Raw genomic sequence first — 19075 nt, forward strand, 5'->3', positions numbered from 1 at the left:
CACCTCTCCCTCTCCTCCCCTCCCCTGCCTGCCTGTGAGGAGTTGGTGCTCCTGGCAGGGACACATGCTTCTGCCCGGCTTCCCAGGGACTAACGTGTTTTCTCAGGGCAGCCAGTAAGGATCAGAGCCGAGCACCCTCTGTGAGACTGACCTCTCCTCAAGGCCCCCAGCTGCAGATTTGGGGTCCTTCCTGAACTGGAAGTTCCTGACTGAACACACCCAGTGCCCCAGCTTGCTCCCCATTTGTGTGGATTCTTTAGAGAAAGTAGTTTTACAAGTATATGAAATTAGGACAAGTGTTCTATTATACTAACAGGGCATTGTTCTGCCAACAATTTCCACCTGGGCTTGGATTACCTGTGCAGGGTGGAAGTAATAAGCCATACTGTGTTTATTTGCCCCAACTGACAGGATTTGAAGGTCAACTCTTGAAGGTGACAGTTTAGTCAAGACATGAGAAATCACTTATTCTACATTAAGTGGGTTCAAAACAAAAAAATTAAGGAAAAGTTAGTCTACCCCAGGCTACACTAGGACACAGGCAGAGCTCATTCGATCAAATCCCCTCATGGCATGGACCTGAGACCCAGGGTTACTAAGCTCCTCCAGGCCCCTTCCACCCTGTGCTCCATCTAGCAAGCCTATGGCTTCCATTCCAAGGTTACCACATGGTCCAAGTTGGCAACCAGTGCTCCAGCCACCTCGCCTACTTCCAGACACCACGACAGGAAAAAGGGGGAAAGAAATGGAGTTAAATGAGCCAGTCTTCAATTTCCCAGAAGTCCCATACTGTTATCAATTTACATTCAGTGACCAAAGTTTAGTCACACAACCACATCTAGTTGCAAGAGTGTAGTCTCCCTTCCTCCCAAGTTGATGTCTTCTTGACCCAAAGAAAATCAAGATTTTACTACAAAAACCAAGGAGACATAAAATCTAGAAGGTCCCTTATCTCTTAAGATGCATTATATTTTCACTGAATGAAATAGCATGAACACCAAACCTCCACCATATACTGAAGGCTCTCAGAGGTGGGAACCCAAATACCTGTTTTTACTTGAGATGAAATGATCATGGCACTGCCTTGGCACACAGTGACAGTGCTCGGTGAGGGTGACTGTCATTCAGGAAGGTTCCTGGGGCAGAACTGCATAGTGGAAAGAGCACTGCACCCAAGATCTGCCCTGACCTACAGTGAGATCTCCAGCAAGTTGCTCTTCTCTCTAGGAGCTAGCTTCTGCTCGTGTCCGGGCTAATCACGGTGAACTAATAGGTGGTTTATAGCTGGTGTAAAACCTCAGGCGGTGGGGGGCCCCCGGGTGGCGCGGTGGGCTGAGCGCACCGTGATGCCGTCCACAGTCCTCCACCGTGCCGGTTCGATTCCCAGCCGGCCTGGGAGAAGACCACCCCGGGCCAGCCGGACCCCCAGCCCGATGGGAGACACCCACAGGCAACAGCGCCGAGCAGACCCACAACGGTGCCGGCTCGGCCACCCCCATTTTCCCCCAACAATCTCCCCTGCCCGGCCACCCCGCCCCGCAGTCCCCCATGCCCGACCTGGGCCACCACCTGATCCGGGCTCATCAACAGCAAACCAATAGGTGCCCTAAAGGCCCAAGGGGCAGAAGGCCCCTGCCGTGGCGCTATGGGCCGAGCGCAGCAGCAAAGGCCCACAGCCCTCAACTACACTGGCTCGATTCCCGGCCTGCCAGAGAGCCATCCACAGGCGGCTCGATTCCTGGCCAGCCAGGGAGACCGCTGCCACCTCCAGCAGTCCTCAGTCCCTGCCCCCCCAAAAGCTTTTGGTCCAGGGAAATGGCACGGCAGACCTCGCCTGCTGCTCCCCAAAGCAGCTTTCGGGTTGCTCTGCTTCTTGTTGTCCCTGGTGAATTCTCTTACCCTCCCATGCCTCTGGCCTATATCCCAGTGCTTGTATAAATCAATCATAAAAAAATATAGATGTAGTGTTCTGGCAATATATATGTATGCATATATAGATGTGTAGATATGTGTATGGATATGAATATGTGTACATAAAAATAGTATTTCTGGAGAGAAAATGGAAGATGTATTCCTGTGCTTTGAATAGAAGCCAGAAGAGACTAAGAAAAGCTCCACAGCCCAAATCCTAAAAATAAAATAAAATAAAATACTTAGGGAAAGTCTTTGTCCCAGGTGTACTGTCAGTAAGGCCTGGCAGGAGGTCTGGCTGATTGCAGGGTTAGGTGATAAGTCTCCATTGGTCTACTCATTTTGGATGAAATCCAGCCCCTGGACGAGGAGAAAGGTACTGCCTTCCTTAAAACTTCATCTTGCTCTGAATCAAATTCCAGCTTGGCAGGGAAAAGGAAATGTTAAAAAGCTTGTCATGAAATATATATAACATAAAAGTTACCATCTTAACCATTTAAGTCTCCTCTTTAGTGAGATGAAGACATTCACATCATTCTATAACCATCTCCAGAACTGTTCCTCACACAAAATAAACTCTGTACCCATTAAGCACCAAGTCCTCATTTGCCCCAACTCCCCAGCCACTATTCTACTTTGTGTCAATGGATCGGAACACTTCAGATAGTTCATTTGAATGGACTCATACACTATTTTCCTCCTTTAGCCAGTAATTTCACTTAGCATAATGTCTTCAGCTTCATCCCTGTTGTAGCAGTAGTCAGAATTTTCTTTTTTCAAACTAAATGAGTGTAAATGAAATATTTACATAAATATAAATAAGTTATACTTAAATACAACACCTTGTTTATCTGTCTGTCCATCGGAGGAGGCTCTTAATGAGTGGAGACTTGGTGGGAGACATCATGGACTGAGAATATGGTGGGATGAGACAGTCCAAGAGAAGAAAGCTGGAGACAGGCCCAGGAAATAGAGAGTTTCCTTTTGGCTGGTCCTGGGTTTCCAGGAGAGTCCCCGGATGGTGCAGTGGTTCCATACACAATGTGGAGCCATGGAAGGTCAAGCCTAAATTGATAGAAGAAAGCCATGTTGAAATCTCACTTTTTTCCAGAAAGTTTTGAGATGTAGGGTCACTAGAAGAAATTTGGAAAATTCTGTCGTTGTCTTGGGTCTGAAGGAACCTAATTTTTTCAATTAAAATTTTACTTTCAAAGAGAAAAATATGACATGAGTAGTTATTTTAAAATAGTTTAAGTGTATTTTTTTGTATTGCAGTTACATTAGTTTACAACTCTGTATATACTAATGTTTTTACTGCAAGCCACTTGAGGGGAGAAGGGAAATTTCATTGAACGTGTAGTGTTGGGATTGAGAGGAAAAGTGGTCCAGCAGGTGGCGCTGCAGGGCTGCACAAGTTTCCACTCTCAGCACACACTCCTGACCTCTGCCCACTTTTCACCTTGGGCACAAAATAAAAGGGGACACACACAAGTCAATAATCAACACAAAAATGTTAATGCAATATTTTTCAAAAAATCAAAATTGAGCCTCCCTGGTGGTGTAAAGGGCTAACTAAGCTCAGCACTATGAAGCTATTCACGGCCAGGGAGGTGATACCTGGTGCAGCAGACCTCTCCTGTCTCACCCACTGCTCCCCTCAGCAGTGTGTTTCAGTGTGTCTGCCTATTCTACTCCCCACTTTGTCCCTGAAAAATCCTCAACCCCCCCCACATCTCACTAGCACCCCAGCTTTTTATATGCATAAATAAAAATCTTTAAAAAATCAAAATTAATGCAAATCCTGGGCCTCCCTGGTGGCACAGGGGTTAAAGACACACCACTATGAAGCTGTCACCAGCCCTACAACATGAGTTCAATCCCCGGCCAGGGAGCTACCCACATGGTGCATGCAGCAGGCCTCTCCTGTCTCTCCTGCTGCTCCCCTGAGCAGTGAATTTCAGTCAGTCTGCCTGTTCTCCCCACTCTGTCTCTGGTGAATTCTCTCACCCTCCCCCCACACCTCTGGCCTACACCCCAGTTCTTTTTTTTTTTTAAAGATTTATACAAGAACCGGGGTACAGTCCAGATGCACAGGAGGGCGAGAGGATTCACCAGAGACAGAGTGGGGAACAGAACAGGCAGACTGATGAAATACACTGCTGAGGGGAGCGGCAGGCGAGACAGGAGAAGTCTGCTTGCCATGTGGGACCCTCGCTGGCCGGCCAGGATCGAACCGGCACTGCAGAGGCTGCGGACAGCTTCACAGCATGGTGCTCAACCGCCTGCACCACCAGGGGAAGCCCACCCCAGTTCTTGTATGCATAAATACATAGATTTTTTAAAAAATTACTGCAGGGCCTCCCCTGGTGGCTCAGTGGTTGAGCGCTGGGCTGCGAGACTGCCTGCAGCCTCTGCAGCACCGGTTCATTCCCCGGCCACCGGCGAGGGTCCCCCCAAAAACAAAAACAAATTACTGCAAATTCTGCAATGAACAAAGTTGGGGGTATGTTCAAATTGGGCAGAGAGGTTTGGTAGACGCAGGAAGGGTACTCTGGGCCCAAGGAATACCAAAGACCAGCGCAGATTCACCTAATGGCCTGAGGTGGGAGCAGCACCAAGCTCTTCCATCTGTATGTAGGCTCACAACTGGAAACAGTGGAAACCCTGGCAACCCCCAATCTCTGCCCTTTCTGACCTGTTGTCAGATGGACTTCTGTGCTCATCAGGTTCCCAGCCCCGAGGGGGGACCCTGTGCCACAGACGCCCAGACTGAGAACTTCAAAAATCCCAGGCCACTTGGAAATCATCCCTGTCTGTTCTCCACAAGGCAGCAAGCATCCAGTCTTGCCCTCCCCTTGTCTTAGCCATGGGCTGCAGGACAGAGGTATTTCCTGCTCCTATACTCTGGCCTGCTGTTGGCTGTGACTCGGGCTCTGGCAAGACTGCACCTGGCCCCAGTCTCTCGCCCCAAGGCCAGCAGAGGGCATCTCCCCTGGCTTTTGCTCTTGGGGCACAGAGTTCTCAGGGACAGGACCAAACCACACAACTACACTTAGTGCATTTGCCCCAAGGGGGCTGACATCTGCTCACATCCTGTTTGCCAAAGCAAGTCAGATAACCAAAGCCAGAGTCTGGGGAATGGGGAAATACATTCCACCCAGAGCCCTGGTGCTGGTGACACTTTAGGCCAGTTAATACTTGTGGCGGGGCCGTTCTGTGCATTTTAGGGTGTTTAATAGCATCCCTGGTCTTCACCCACTACTAATACTCATCTCCAGTGGTGACAAACCACTGTTCCCTAGGGGCCAAAATGGCCTCCAGCAGATATCACTGCCCCACAGGAAGCACAGTCAGGGTGGGCAAGATACAGATTCTGTGGATGAGATAAGTAGCCTCTGGTACCCTGCTGGTCGTCATTCCTCTTGTTTGAGCACATCCCAGATTTGGCTCAAAGGTACCAGTTAACATACAGGAAATCATTTTCTTCAAGAACAAAGCAGCCAGGGCCTTTGTCAGCCTCAGAACTGACTGCACTTGTGAGGTGCACCCCCTTCCCTTCCAAATAAAGCCATTGTGTTGCTCTGGTCCAGTGTTCTGAGAGTGTGGTTCTTGGACCAGTAGCCTCAGCAGCACAACTCCTGAGAACTGGTTAGAAATGCAATTTCTCGGGCCCCACCCTGGCCCATCAAATCAGATTCTGAGGGTGGGCCCAGTAATCTGAACAAGTCCTCCAGGTGCTTTTAATGCATGGTAATTTTTGAAAATGGCTGCTTTAGTCTAAAGAAGTGGGTTTTAACCATCTCCCTGCACCTGGAGATACTTGCTCAGCAGGTGAGGGGGTGGGGTGGAGGGTAGGGGAGCTTTGCTTGTGCGTTTTGCAAAAGCTAGTTTGGTGCCCGAGAGGCTCAGCAATCCCTGTTCTCAGAGGACCACTGGTATAGAGAGTTCTCTAGCTTCTTGGCTCAAAGCATGTTTGACCAGGGCCTCCCTGGTGGCACAGATGGTTATGAGGCAGCACTATCAAGCTATCTTCAGCCACTACAACATAGTTCGATCCCCTGCCAGGGTGATAACCCACAAGGCGCAGCAGACCTGTCCTGTCTCGCCTTCTGCTCCCCTCAGCAGTGTATTTCAGTGGATCTGCCTGTTCTGCTCCCCACTCCATCCTTGGTGAATCCTCTCAACCCCCGCATCTCTGGCCTGCACCCCAGCTCTTGTATGCATAAATAAATCTTTTAAAAAAAAAAAAAAGCATGTCGAAACAAGGTAGGGAACCATGCTGGCTTTGCTTTGACATTTCATCATGCATTTCTGTCATTTAGTGAGCTGTTATTTGCTATAGGTTCTGTGGAGAATTGAACCCTGTCTTATACACAGGGTTCTGGTACTCAAATTATTTGTAGTCCAGATGGAGAGATGTGTAAATAATTGACAAACAGCAATACTTTTTGGTGACATCACAGTAAAAAAATAATGTGGAAACACAGACAAATACATAATAAATACAGCAATACTGAAGCAGAGCTAGAGGGGTGCTGTGGTCTCAAAGGGACAGTGCCCCCTAGAGGACAGGTTACCATCTGTGGGTTCTCACCTGCATGCACAATTGCAAGATCGCGGAGGCTCAGGGAACATTAACCATGGGGTTTACTTAAACAATGGAAACAAGGAGTTTTCAAGACCACAGTGTCTGGCTAGCTCACCCTAGAGGGTCCATGGCGCCCAGAAGCCCTAAACAAAAGGCCACGCATCCAAGATGGCACTGGCCCACTAACAGCCTGAAGCTTCTGGAACACCAGCAAGCAGCAGGCTAGGCCCCAACTCACCGCAGTGGAGACGCTCACAGGCAGGACCTGCTGAGATGACGCTGCAGCAGCCACAGCAACAGTCTGAAGGTCTGGGCTCTGGCATTACAGCTCTTTGAGACGCCAGTCCTGGGGCTTTGGGTGCTCCTTTCAGGCAGTACCAGAGGCAGACCAGAGGCAGGGAGGGCCAGGCCTGGCCTCAGCAGAGCTCCTTGGCTTCTCTTCTTCCTTTAGAGATTCCCTGCGGGATGATGCGTCTTTCTTCTTTGGAGGTCAGGAACAGAGTCCGAGTCAGCGGGAGTCTGAGCGTCCAAGCTGGCTCCTGCCCGGCCTTGTATCTACAAGTCTGATTGGCCTGCTTTCAATCCTTTGGCTGATTGGACCATTCACCATTTAGCTCACAGCTCACACCTGATCCGTCGAGTCTATGAGGCAGGCACCAAATCCATGGGCTCTCTACTGCTGCAGCTGGAGGGAGCCACAGCACCGGAACTAGCCCGGCGGGGCCCCATGCTCCTCGCTGCTGCACTGGACCAGGGGCCGCGTGGTGGGGGAACCACTGCCATCATCACCACTATGGCTGGCCACTGGTCGCAGGTGGTAAAAGGCCCGCCACCCACTGCCACTTGCACTGCCTGAAAGCAGCTTCTAGGATCGGAGCCCCGAGGGGTGAGAGGGTGGTCTCCAGTTTCAGTACTAGTGCTATTAACAGCTTACCGCCATCAATAGCTACCTGGCTCAGGCTTCTGAAGCTGTGATGAGCTGAGCTGTGGCCGTTCCACATCCAGCAGCAGGAGCTTGTTTTATCTGCAAAAAGCTGCCTGCAGAAAGGCTCCTTATTCTGTTGGGTGGCAGGTGATTTTCATCTGGCTGCTAGTAGCATGTTCTCCTTGTGATCTGAGAGAGAAATCGTGAATTCAGAGAGACTGCCCCATTATTTTTTGATAATGCTTTTTATTAATAAAGTAAAATGTTCATTCATTCATTTACTCATTCATTTAGCCCACGTGAGGCATTTTAGCTTCCCATGTTTGCTTCTATGTCCTCAAATGTAATATAATTTGTGTTTTGAGAGCTGACCATATTACAGGTACAATGGGAAGTTTTATATATACTTTAAAAATCTTTCTGTGGCACTATGAGGGGAAAAATAAAGTTCTGCTTTATAGACAAGAAAACTGGAGACCAGAGAGGTTAAAAACTGGTGTCACACAGAGCAGTCACATTTGTAGTCACAACCTTGCTGAGCAACCCATGTGTTTTCCTCATTTTAGGGGATCCTAACAAGCCATCAGGATTCAGAAGTGTCAAGGCTCCGGTCACCAAAGTAGCTGCATCAATTGGAAATGCCCAGAAGCTGCCCTTGTGTGACAAATGTGGCACCGGCATCGTGTGAGTACCTGCCCCTCAGACCTGGGGCGAAGCGTGAAACTGGAAAGTGCCGGATGTTGCACGTGATAGCTATGAGAGGGAAAGTGCTGGCAAACCAGAGCCAGGTGCTGAAGGCGTCCCTCGCCGTGGTACCCTTAGATGAGGAGCATGTGACCCAGAAACAGCAGGGCTGTTGTGTGGAGGCGGGAGGGGTTCCTGGAGGGCTTCAGGGGCAGTCTCTGGACCCCAGGGATGTGCAGCCCCTTTGTGACTGAAGGCCGTTTGGGATGCTCCATCTGCCCTTTGGGGCCTCCTGGGAAGAGCTTGGTGCCACCCTGAGGTGCTTGTCTCTTATGGAGCCTCCTCTCCCTCCCTCCTGCAGGGGTGTGTTTGTGAAGCTGCGGGAACGTCACCGCCACCCTGAGTGTTACGTGTGCACCGACTGTGGCATCAACCTGAAACAGAAGGGCCACTTCTTTGTGGAGGATCAAATTTACTGTGAAAAGCACGCCCGGGAGCGGGTCACGCCTCCAGAGGGCTATGATGTGGTCACCGTGTTCCCCAAGTGAGCCAGGGTCACCGAGCACTGTCCTCCCGACTCACCTTGCTCTCTGACGCTCTGTCCTCTCTGGAAGGTTCGTACTTATCCCTCCCTGTTAAAGGCCACGTCCCCCTGCCTTTGCTAACCGACTCCCACTGGCCGTGCGATGCCTGCTTTGACAAGGAATGGAAGGTTGTGTTCAGTGTCCTGCCAGCAACACCGCGTCTTTACCTCGATTCATCTCTTCTGCAGATGGACACCAGCCCAATGAACCCAACTGAATTCAATGTCTGATCTTGATTTTGTTTTTACTCAATAAATGTATGGACTGCAAGGCAGCACGGTGTCTGCATATCATTTGGTCACAAGTCCTATTTCCTATCTCAAGAGGCCCCCCTCTTGCAAGGGTTTTCCATTGCTCGGAGATTTGCAAGCCTTTTCTCCAACAGTGAGAACACTGGTGACAGAACAAGCCATATTCTTTTACTTCTTTGAAGTTTGCTCCAAATGAGCTCCCTCTGATGCTAATATAGGATACGTAGTTATGTTGAAATGAAGTTTTCTTTCTATCTGGCTGTTCTGAGGCTTATCAGAGCAAAGGAATGATTTCTGAATAATAGATGCCCGTGGCCTCAATTACTACTGAGTGTGTCCTCTTTAGGCTGCATGGCAGATGGCTAGGCTGAGTTTCCCCAAGTTGAAGAGGGTAGCTCCGGGGAGCATGCCTGCCAGAGCCACGGAGGCTGGGCGATCAAGGCTTATGAGGGAGAGGTGTCCTCCCTCCCTCTTGTAGTGAGAAAACATTGGTGAGGGTGGCAGCCATCCACAGTTCTCTTACCTCATGGGCAATATTAGGGACTGGATTTCACTAACAGGCATTAAGCAGAAAGCAAAGGTGCTTTTTAGACACAGTTCTTAAATGACATTTGCTAAACTGAAACAGCCTCTTGTAGCAATACATGCGATTTGGGAGGATACATTGGAGCACTAAACATTCTTTGTTTTAGGAACAATAGTAACTACTTTCCCCATGGCCTAGTTAAAGAATCCTGGTTATAAAAGGAATTTTTCAAGACTTCTAGAGCAATCTTACATGACTATGGGCATCACCTTGGGAACCCTGTTAAGATGCAGATTTGGATGCATGAGGCCTGAGACACCGTGTCCTGGAAAGGTCCCAATGCTGATGATACTGGTCCATGAATCACATTTTAAGAGGCAAGTTTTCTAGAACACTGGCTTTGCCATACTTGGGGGTAATTTGGCTACAATACTGCAATTCATTTCACTGTTGGTGTGCACTGGAATAATTTTTTAAATACAAGTGTACGAACAAAGCAAAACAAAACCAGCTCTTACATTGAGAACAAAATGGTGGCTGCCAGAGTGTTAGGAGGATGGGACGTGGAAGTCGGGAAAGGGGCTCGACTCTATCGTGGTGCGTGGAAATAGACTTTCGGTGCATAATGTAGCATATACAGATGTCAAACTAAAGTGTTGTATACCTAGAACCTGTATGATGTTATAAACCGATGTTCTTTCAATAAAAATTTCTTAATTGAAGTATAATTATAAGCAATAAAATTCATGCCTTTTTCTTTGAGTATTGGTCATTGTGTACAACTCAGTCAAGATATAGAATATTTCCATCACCCTCATAATAAACTTTCCTTATGCGCCTTTCTAGTCAATTTCCTTCCACCCCTGACCCCACCCCAGGGGTAGCACATGCTTAGCCTTTTCTTTTGGGTCTCCCAACTCACCCTGGCCCCTAGTGTCTTCCTTCCTGCCTTCATGAGGGTGTCGAGCTGGCTCAGGTTCCAGAGCCACGGAGCAGGCCATCCTCCATCCTCCGTGGCCTTGTGACCTTCACCTACGCCGCTCTTTTGCCTGGAGCCGTCCACATGTCCCATAATGCCAGGCTCGGCCTCCGATTCATTGGGGTTTGTGGGAGCTGCGAGGGAAACATATCTTAATTTCCTTTCTAAAATGGAATGTGAAATGATGACACAATAGGTGGGAAGTGAGGGAGCAAACACAATTGGTGTAGTGCATCTGTTCATCTTTAGGGCTTTATCCCTAAAGATAAAATAGTTAGATTTGCTAATAGGCCACTGATGCATCCTTAGACCTGAGAGGCAGCCTAGCAGGTTGGATAGCATGAAGTTTTGTCACCCACAACTTGTAACCTCTTTATATACAAATCTGTCCCTCCACGTTGATAAATAGCACCACATTTGTTTTTTTCTCTCCAACGACCTGACTTCTGAAAAAGCAGCCCAGCCTGAGGCAAGAGGCTATCTGGGACCAGGAAGCTGGGCTGGCCTAACCCTCAGAAACCCCTGCCCTAAAACCCACAGCAGCAAGGGAGGATGCAGCAAGTGGGAGAGAGGGACTTGACCACCTAGCAATCTTGATTCACCTCCCTGAGGCCTGCTGAGCTTGGGCCAGGCTGGGCACTGTTCCAGGGCAGGCATGCAATGGTGAGCAAGACCCAGCAAGTTCCCTACCTCACAGGGCTTAGCTTCAAGTTGTGGAGACAGCTAAGAATAAATGCAAACACTACCATGGTGAGAAGGTAAGAAACACAGAGAAATGTGCAGTGGAAGAGGCGGGTGGTGAGGGATGTGTGGCAGGCTGCGCCTCCCATGCTGCCTCTTGACATGGTCCGGGCATAGGGGGAGACTCCCGAGAAGCGGGGAGTTCCTGTGCTCCCCCAAAGAGGGAAAGTTGTACTTCCCAGAAGAGGGGAGTTCTTACACTTCCCAAAGAAGATCTGAACTAGGGAGTCTCCATGGCAATGCCTGCTAAGCTCTTCTCTTTGTTCTTGGTTAATGCAGAAGTTAGTCAGTCATTAATTGGCATATGAAAACCCAATTCGGACCTAGACATTAATTGATTTGTTATTCTTACACCTGAATTAGTATCAAAGAAAGTAAATAATGCAAAAGGTATAGCTATGAAAGAAATGTTCTGGACCTGAGAACTATGGAGAACAAGCTGCCCTGAACCAACGGTGCTTGGAAGCCATAGCCTGACACGGGGCGGGGGGTGAGGGGGGTGGGGGTGGGTGTGGGGTGGGGTGTTGTGCATGTTTGCACCAGCAGTATATTTCCTGGTATTTGCAAGAGGTCAATAGTTCGCAGGCTGTGTGGAGGTTAGGAATTTCTAGTTAAGAGTTAGACTTCAGTAGAACTTACATAGATTTGATGAGTTGTTTTTTCCAATTCAGACCCTTGATCTAACATGTTCTGTAGCAGCCCCCACAGTGAAAATGCATCTATGGGGACCTTCTTGGGTCCATGGAGAGTATAATAGGTCGTCATTTCCTCTCCCACTCTGGTCCAAGTTCTTGCATCCAGAGTTCCATCCCTTGGAAACCAAGGACAACACATTTCAACAAAATTTAAAAAGTTAGCAAATTGTGCATGAGAGGTTTTAATGCCTCTCTTGGCAAGAGTATGCTTAATCATATCAATACAGAGTCCTCTTTCCTTAGACTCAGTATGGCCCATAACTTCTCAATGGATAAGACACCCACTAGATTTACCCGTTCTGAATTGCTGCCCCGGTACATACTCTACCTTGTAAGCAGAAGCCTCTCCGTCCCCAAAACGTAAAGAAACTTACCTTCCCGGTCCCTGTTCGGGCACCACCTACTGGAGACCAGCTCCAGCTAGAAGTCGTGTCAGGGATCTCAGAAAGGAGAGGTCGGAGTCAGTGAAATCTTTTCTCTCTCGGAGGGCTGAGGGGAAGTGGAGCGAGGTAGGAGTGAGGTAGACACAGACACCTTATTTCGTGCAAGTATCTCCTACTGAGGGTCTCAGTGGGTCTTTATTTATACCTTAAGGCGAACGGTGGGATTACATCAGCATAAGCATTGAAACAGAGCAAAGACAATCAATACATATTTTCTCATGATCATGTAAAGACTCCCTTGGCTTTACACCTGTACGCCATTTCTTTGGTAACCTAAGAACAATTAGTTTCCTAGGTACAGCTCATTTACTAACATAATCAATCATACAAGACAGCGCAACAGGCCTCCCCGGTGGCGCAGCGGTTGAGCGCTGGGTTGCGAAGCTGCCCTCAGCCTCTGCGGCGCCGGTTCGATCCCCGGCTGCTCCCCGCCACCAGAGGAGGGTCTCACATGGCGCGCAGACCTCTCCTGCTGCCTGCTGCTCCCCTCAGCAGTGTACTTTGGTCCTTCTGCCTGCTCTGCTCCCTGCTCTGGCTCTGGTGAATTCTCTTACCTCCCGCGCTTCTGACTGTACCCAGTGCATGTATAAACAAAACAAACAAACAAACAAACAAATAAATAAATAAAACATGCCTCTATAAAAAAAAAAAAAAAAAGACAGCGCAACATTTGGCAACAATTAAACTTTCCCAATTACAAAAGTGGGTGTAAAATTTCTATTCTATATTCAATTACTAAAATCAATCTATCTCCTAGCACTCAATTAACTTGGCTAATATATTAATTACTTTAAAGTGGTCTAAAACAACTCATCAAATCTATGTAAGTTCTACTGAAGTCTAACTCTTAACTAGAAATTCCTAACCTCCACACGACCTGCGAATTATTGACCTCTTGCAAACACCAGGAAATGTACTGCTGGTGCAAACATGCACACGCCCCCCCTTCTCCCCGTGTCAGGCTATGGCTTCCAAGCACAGTTGGTTCAGGGCAGCTTGTTCTGCATAGTTCTCAGGGCCAGAACATTTCTTTCATAGCTATACCTTTTGCATTATTTACTTTCTTTGATACTAATTCAGGTGTAAGAATAACAAATCAATTAATGTCTAGGTCCGAATTGGGTTTTCATATGCCAATTAATAACTGACTAACTTCTGCATTAACCAAGAACAAAGAGAAGAGCTTTAGCAGGCATTGCCATGGAGACTCCCTAGTTCAGATCTTCTTTGGGAAGTGCAAGAACTCCCCTCTTCTGGGAAGTACAACTTTCCCTCTTCGGGGGAACACAGGAACTCCCCGCTTCTCAGGAGTCTCCCCCAATGCCTGGACCATGTCAAGAGACAGCATGGGAGGCACAGCCTGCCACAGGGATGGGTGGGCTGTTTTAAGGGGAGGGTCAGGGAGTAACTGAGGAGTGGCATCTGCACTGAGACCTGAGTGCCTTGTGAGGACCTGGACTACTGGGGAGGGATCGTTCCAAGCAGAGAGAAGGGAAAGGACAGGGGCTCTGGGGCTGGAGGGTTTCAGCCACAGGTTTGAATGCTCAGAGTAAGTGAAGACAGGGAGGACAGATGGAGAAACTTTCAACAGAGTCAGGTACCTGATCTTGGGGGGCTTGCAGGTTGCTGCAGTGGGTGGTGGATTACGCTACCCCAATCCACCTGTAGACAGGACCCAAAGGTTGACTTGTCCAGGTCCCGGGGTGCCGCCAACCAAGCTATCAGCCCTCTTCTTTATTGCTCATGCTATTCCCTTCTCCCGAGTGGCCACATGCAGTGCTGGTCATGCAGAGTAGAAAGAGCCCTGGACCTGGCTTTAGAGTTCCTCATTCCCTATAGAAGCTGCAGTGAGAACAGAGCTGTGATTCCCAGGTGGGAAACTTCTATCCCTTCCATATACTAAATAAATATATACCGTTCCCCAACAGTGGCATATTTGAGGGGAAGGGAGGAGACTCGGATGGTGTAATTATGGCCACTCTGAAGATACTAAAGAATAAAGAGGTGGTCCTCCATAATAACTCCTTTTTAAAATCCTCCAGTCTAGCCCCTGTGAACTCCAATGTGCCCTGGAGCATGACCGTAAATTCTCAAAAATTTCATGAAGAAGCAGCAGCAATAACAGCAGCTGCGCCAGATGTGTGGTATCAAGATTCTGCTGATCACTGATTCAATAGATGCAGAGGATCAGGGAAAGACAAATTATTTTATCTTACACTCTCACCTTGAAGACTTTTTAGGGTTGTGGACACAGCATATCCACATCTGAGAACAAGGTGCCAATTCCTATACTGAGTGATGCAAAGACACAGATTTGATGAGGCCCAGAGCAGAGAATGCTCTGCAGCAGGTCAAGGCTCTGGTGCCAGTGACCCCTCCGCTTTGGCAGATGATCTGGAAGCCCCTGTGGTATCAGAGTCACCAGAATTGGGGAGGAGGCAGTGGGGCGTAGGCACAGGTGATTTGATGAAGGGTGAGTGGAACATGTGCACATATGGAAAATAAAAAAACAAAAAATTTTAATAAAATAATAATACTCATCAATCAAAAATGATAAACTCATGCCATTTGCAGCAACATGGATGGAGCTGGAAGGGATTATGCTCAGTGAAATAAGTCAGAAAGAAAAAGAAAAATATCAGATGGTTTCACTTAAAGGGCATATATGGAGAAACCAGAGGAAGGGTCAGAAAAAAAGAGAGAACTATCAAGCAAACTTATAGAGCTGAGACATATAGCAGGGGAGAGGGAGGGGTGAAAATAGGGGAAGGAAGAGCATGAGATACAGTGAAAATTCACAGGTGATTTGGTGAGGGGAGAAACCAAATACTGTACCAAAATGATCAACAGTGTAAGAAAATTTAAAAATAAAAAAATTCTTCAGAATCAGGTGATTAAAACAATCTTATACTTGAGGAAACAAAGATCATTCAACTTACAGCTCTGATATTAAACTCCTGTGTGACAACATGCAAACATCTTTCCTTCTCTGAACCATTATTACATTGCTCCTGAAATAAGGACATAAAGAATGTCATTAGATGATTTTAAGATCTATACCAGCTCAATTATTCCTGTTTTCTTCCTTCTATGAAGAGTAAAATGATCAGACAAACAAAATCCCTGAAAAGTCATGTAGTCAGAACTAAGACGCAAGTTTCTCAGGCAAAGGGATTGAAAGAGACAGACAGACAGGGAAAGAGTTATATAGGTAATATGTCATATAGCATATGTATTATATATGATTGTTTTAAAATCTGTGCTTCCTGGAAAAGAAATGTCCTAAGGCAGTATGCATCAGGGATAGTTTTAAGGTTAATAATTAATATTTCCTTGGTCAATTTCTTTGAATTCCTATTTCTGGAACTTCTAAAAATTACAAAGGGACAAACTTTTCTGAACTCTCATTTGTGTTTGTCCATGGTGAAATGATCCACTCAGGTAACTGCTTAAATTAATCGTTTAACAGCAAAGAGGAACTGCAAGATACCTAAGAATGACTCAATCAATGTTTGAATGTAACTGAATTGGGTTTATTCTGTTGCCGAGTTCACAAGTTATAAAACCAGAATTCTTTACCTGTCTCAATAGTGGGAATTTGGGCACATCCCTTCAGTTCTGAGTCTCTTCATCAGCAGAATAGATAAAAATAATTTGGTGGTTTAATTATGAGAGTGAAATAATAAGATTCACAAAATGCTTCATAAATTTGGGCCTCCCTCATGGTGCAGGTGGTTAAAGTCTCAACTCCATCAAACTATCTGCAGCCACTGCATCATGAGTTCAATCCCCAGCTAGGGAGCTAACACAAAAGGTGCAGCAGACCTCTTCTCTCTTACCTGCTGCTCCCCTCAGCAGTGTATTTCAGTAGATTCGCCTGTTCTGCTCCCCACTCTGTCTCGGTGAACCCTCCCATCCCCTGAACCTCTGGCCAAAACCCTAGTTCTTATGTGCATAAATAAATAAAAACATATTTAAAAAATGCTTCAAAAATTTCACAGAATCCTACAAATAAGAATTATTTCTGAATGAAGGAAAGTGTTTTTATGAAACACTTAAAATTCTAGGCACTTCATTTAAAAATCTAATAGTGATTTTTCAAATACACATTTTTCTCAAGTAGGATTGACCATACACTGAGTCACAAGACAAACATCAACAAGTACGTGTAGACTGAAATCATGCCAAGTATCTTCTCTGACTATTAAAGGCATCAAACTACAAATCAACTAAAAAGAAATCAAGGACCTCCCCTATTACAAGGAGACTGAACAACAAATTACTGAAAGACCATTGGGATAATGAGGAAATCAAGGAATAAATTAAAAAATACCTTGAGACAAATGACAATGAGAACACAACTTTCCAGAATATATGAGATACACGAAAAGCAGTATTAAAAGGAAAGTATATAGCAATATAGGCCCACACCAATACAGGCAATACAGGCAATACAGGTAAGAAAGAACCCCCAAAACAACCTACTCTCTCATCTCAAGGAACTAGAGGAAGAATAACCAAAAAAAAAATCCAAAAGCCAGTGGAAGAAAGGAAACATTAAAAATTAAAGCAGAAATAAATGAAATAAAAATAAAGAAGACAATCCAAAAGATCAATGAAACCAAAAGTTGGTTATCAAAAAATTAAACAAAATAGACAAACCTCTAGCAAGGCTCACAAAGAAAGAAAGGAAGAACATTTAAATTAATAGGCTCATAAATGAAAAAGAAGAAATTACAACAGATAGAGCACAAATTCACAGGATAATCAGAGATTGATATGAACATTTATATGCAAATAAGTTCAACAAGCTAGATGAGATGGAAAAATTCTTAGAATTATACAAGAACCCAAAGCTGGAAAAGAAGAAATAGAAACCTTAAAAAACAAACTAGTTTCAAGCAGTGAAACTGAACCAGTAATCAATATCCTTCCAAAAAACAAAAGCCCAGGATCAGATGGTTTCACAAACATGTTCCATCAAATGTTCAAAAGTGAACTATCCTACAAATGCCTATCCTACAAAACCTCTATGAAAAAATTGAGAAAGAATGAATATCACCAAATACATTTCACAAAGCTAACATTACATTAATACTGAAACCAAAGACAGACAACACACAAAAAGAAAACTACAGACCAAGCCACCTAATGAACGCAGGCGCAAAAATCCTCAATAAAATCTTAGCAAAGTGAATCCAACAATGCATCAGAAGGATTACACACCATGACCAAGTGGGATTTATTCCAGGGGTACAAAGAAGGCTCAGCATCCCAAAATCAATTAATTCACATCAACAAAAACAAAAATCAGGTGAGCATATCAATAGATACTGAAAAATCATTTGCTGGAGTCTAATATCCATTGTGATGAAGGCACTCAAACAATTCAGGATAAAAGGGACGTTATATAATAAAAGCCACCTATCACAAACCCACAGCTAACATCATTCTCAATGATGACAAACTGAAAGCCTTCCCATTAAGGTCTGCAACAAGACAAGAAAGTTCACTTTCACCACTGCTTTCCAATATAGAACTAGAAGTCCTTGCTAGGGCAATTAGGCAGGAGAAAGACATAAAAGGTATGCAAATTGGGAAAGAAGTAAAATTAACATCATTTGCAGATGATATGCCCTTTATATTCCACCTATAAGTGAAATCATCTGGTATTTGTTTTTCTCTTTCTGACTTATTTTGCTTAACATAACACCCCCCCAGTTCCATCCATGGTGTCATGAATAGCAAAATTTCATCCTTCATATACATGTGTGGTTGAGTAGTTTTCTTTTTTTTTTTTTAAAGATTGATTTATTTATGCATACAAGAGCTGGGGCACAGGCAGAGGTGTGGGAGGTGAGAGGATTCACCAGAGATAGAGTGGGGAGCAGAACAGGCAGATTGAACGAAGTATACTGCTGAGGGGAGCAGCGGGTGTCAGGAGAGGTCTGCTGTGCCGTGTGGGTAGCTCCTTGGCTGGCTGGGGATCAAACTCATGCTGCAGAGGCTGAAAACAGCTTCATAGGTTGTGTCTTAACCCCTGGCGCCACCAGGGAGGCCCCTGGTTGAGTAGTTTTCTATTGCCCATATAGACTACATCTTTACCCACTCATCTGTCAGTGGGCACTGAGGTTGTTTCCAGAGCTAGACTTTTATAAATAGTGTTACAGTGAACATAGGAGTGCACAAATCCCTATGAATTATTGATTGATTGATTGTATTCTTTCAGTAGGAGTAGAATGGCTAGATCATATGGTAGATCATTTTTAACATTTTGAGAAACATCCATATTGCTCTCCACAGGGGCTGGACCACTCTACATTCCCACCAATAGTGAATAAGTGTTCCTGTTGTTTTCTTTAAAGATTTATGTATTTATGCATACAAGAACTGGGGTGTAGACCAGAGGTGTGGGAGGTGAGAGGATTCACTAGAGAGAGTGGGGAGCACAACAGGCAGATCTGCTGAAATACACTGCTGAGGGGAGCAGTGGACAAGACAGGAGTGGTTTGCTGCACTCTGTGGGTTGCTTCCTGGTGGCTGAGGTCCAAGCTTGTACTGCAGTGGCTGGCAATAGCTTGATAGCGCTAAGATTTTAACCCCTGTGCCAGCAGGGAGGCCCTAAGGGTTCCTTTTCCCCCACACCCTCCCCAACATTTGTTATTTCTAGGTCTTTTAATATGGGCTGTTCTCACAGGTGTGAGGTGATGTCTCTTCTGGCTTTTGATTTGCATTTTCTTGATGACAA

General features: G+C 46.0%; 1 protein-coding gene and 1 long non-coding RNA gene across 2 annotated transcripts in view; one reads left to right on the forward strand and one right to left on the reverse strand.

The window, feature by feature from the left end:
• The window catches only part of PDLIM1 (PDZ and LIM domain 1), a 45573-nt gene extending 35335 nt beyond the window's left edge, over positions 1–10238 (forward strand). The window contains exons 6-7 of the mRNA XM_037496294.2: positions 7991–8108; positions 8470–10238. Coding sequence (XP_037352191.1) covers positions 7991–8108; positions 8470–8656 — 305 coding nt within the window. The 3' untranslated portion in view covers positions 8657–10238. The remainder of the gene's footprint in view (positions 1–7990; positions 8109–8469) is intronic.
• On the reverse strand, positions 2127–7035 carry LOC119233719 (uncharacterized). The gene is made up of 3 exons (XR_005122452.2): positions 6738–7035; positions 2754–2976; positions 2127–2333 (listed from the first exon to the last, which is right to left on the reverse strand). It is a non-coding gene; the product is annotated as an uncharacterized LOC119233719 (long non-coding RNA).
• Positions 10239–19075: the final 8837 nt, after the last annotated feature.

The sequence above is a fragment of the Talpa occidentalis genome, unplaced genomic scaffold (genome assembly GCF_014898055.3).
Source record: "Talpa occidentalis isolate TD23 unplaced genomic scaffold, MPIMG_talOcc4v2.1 talOcc4.8, whole genome shotgun sequence".
NCBI lineage: Eukaryota > Metazoa > Chordata > Mammalia > Eulipotyphla > Talpidae > Talpa > Talpa occidentalis.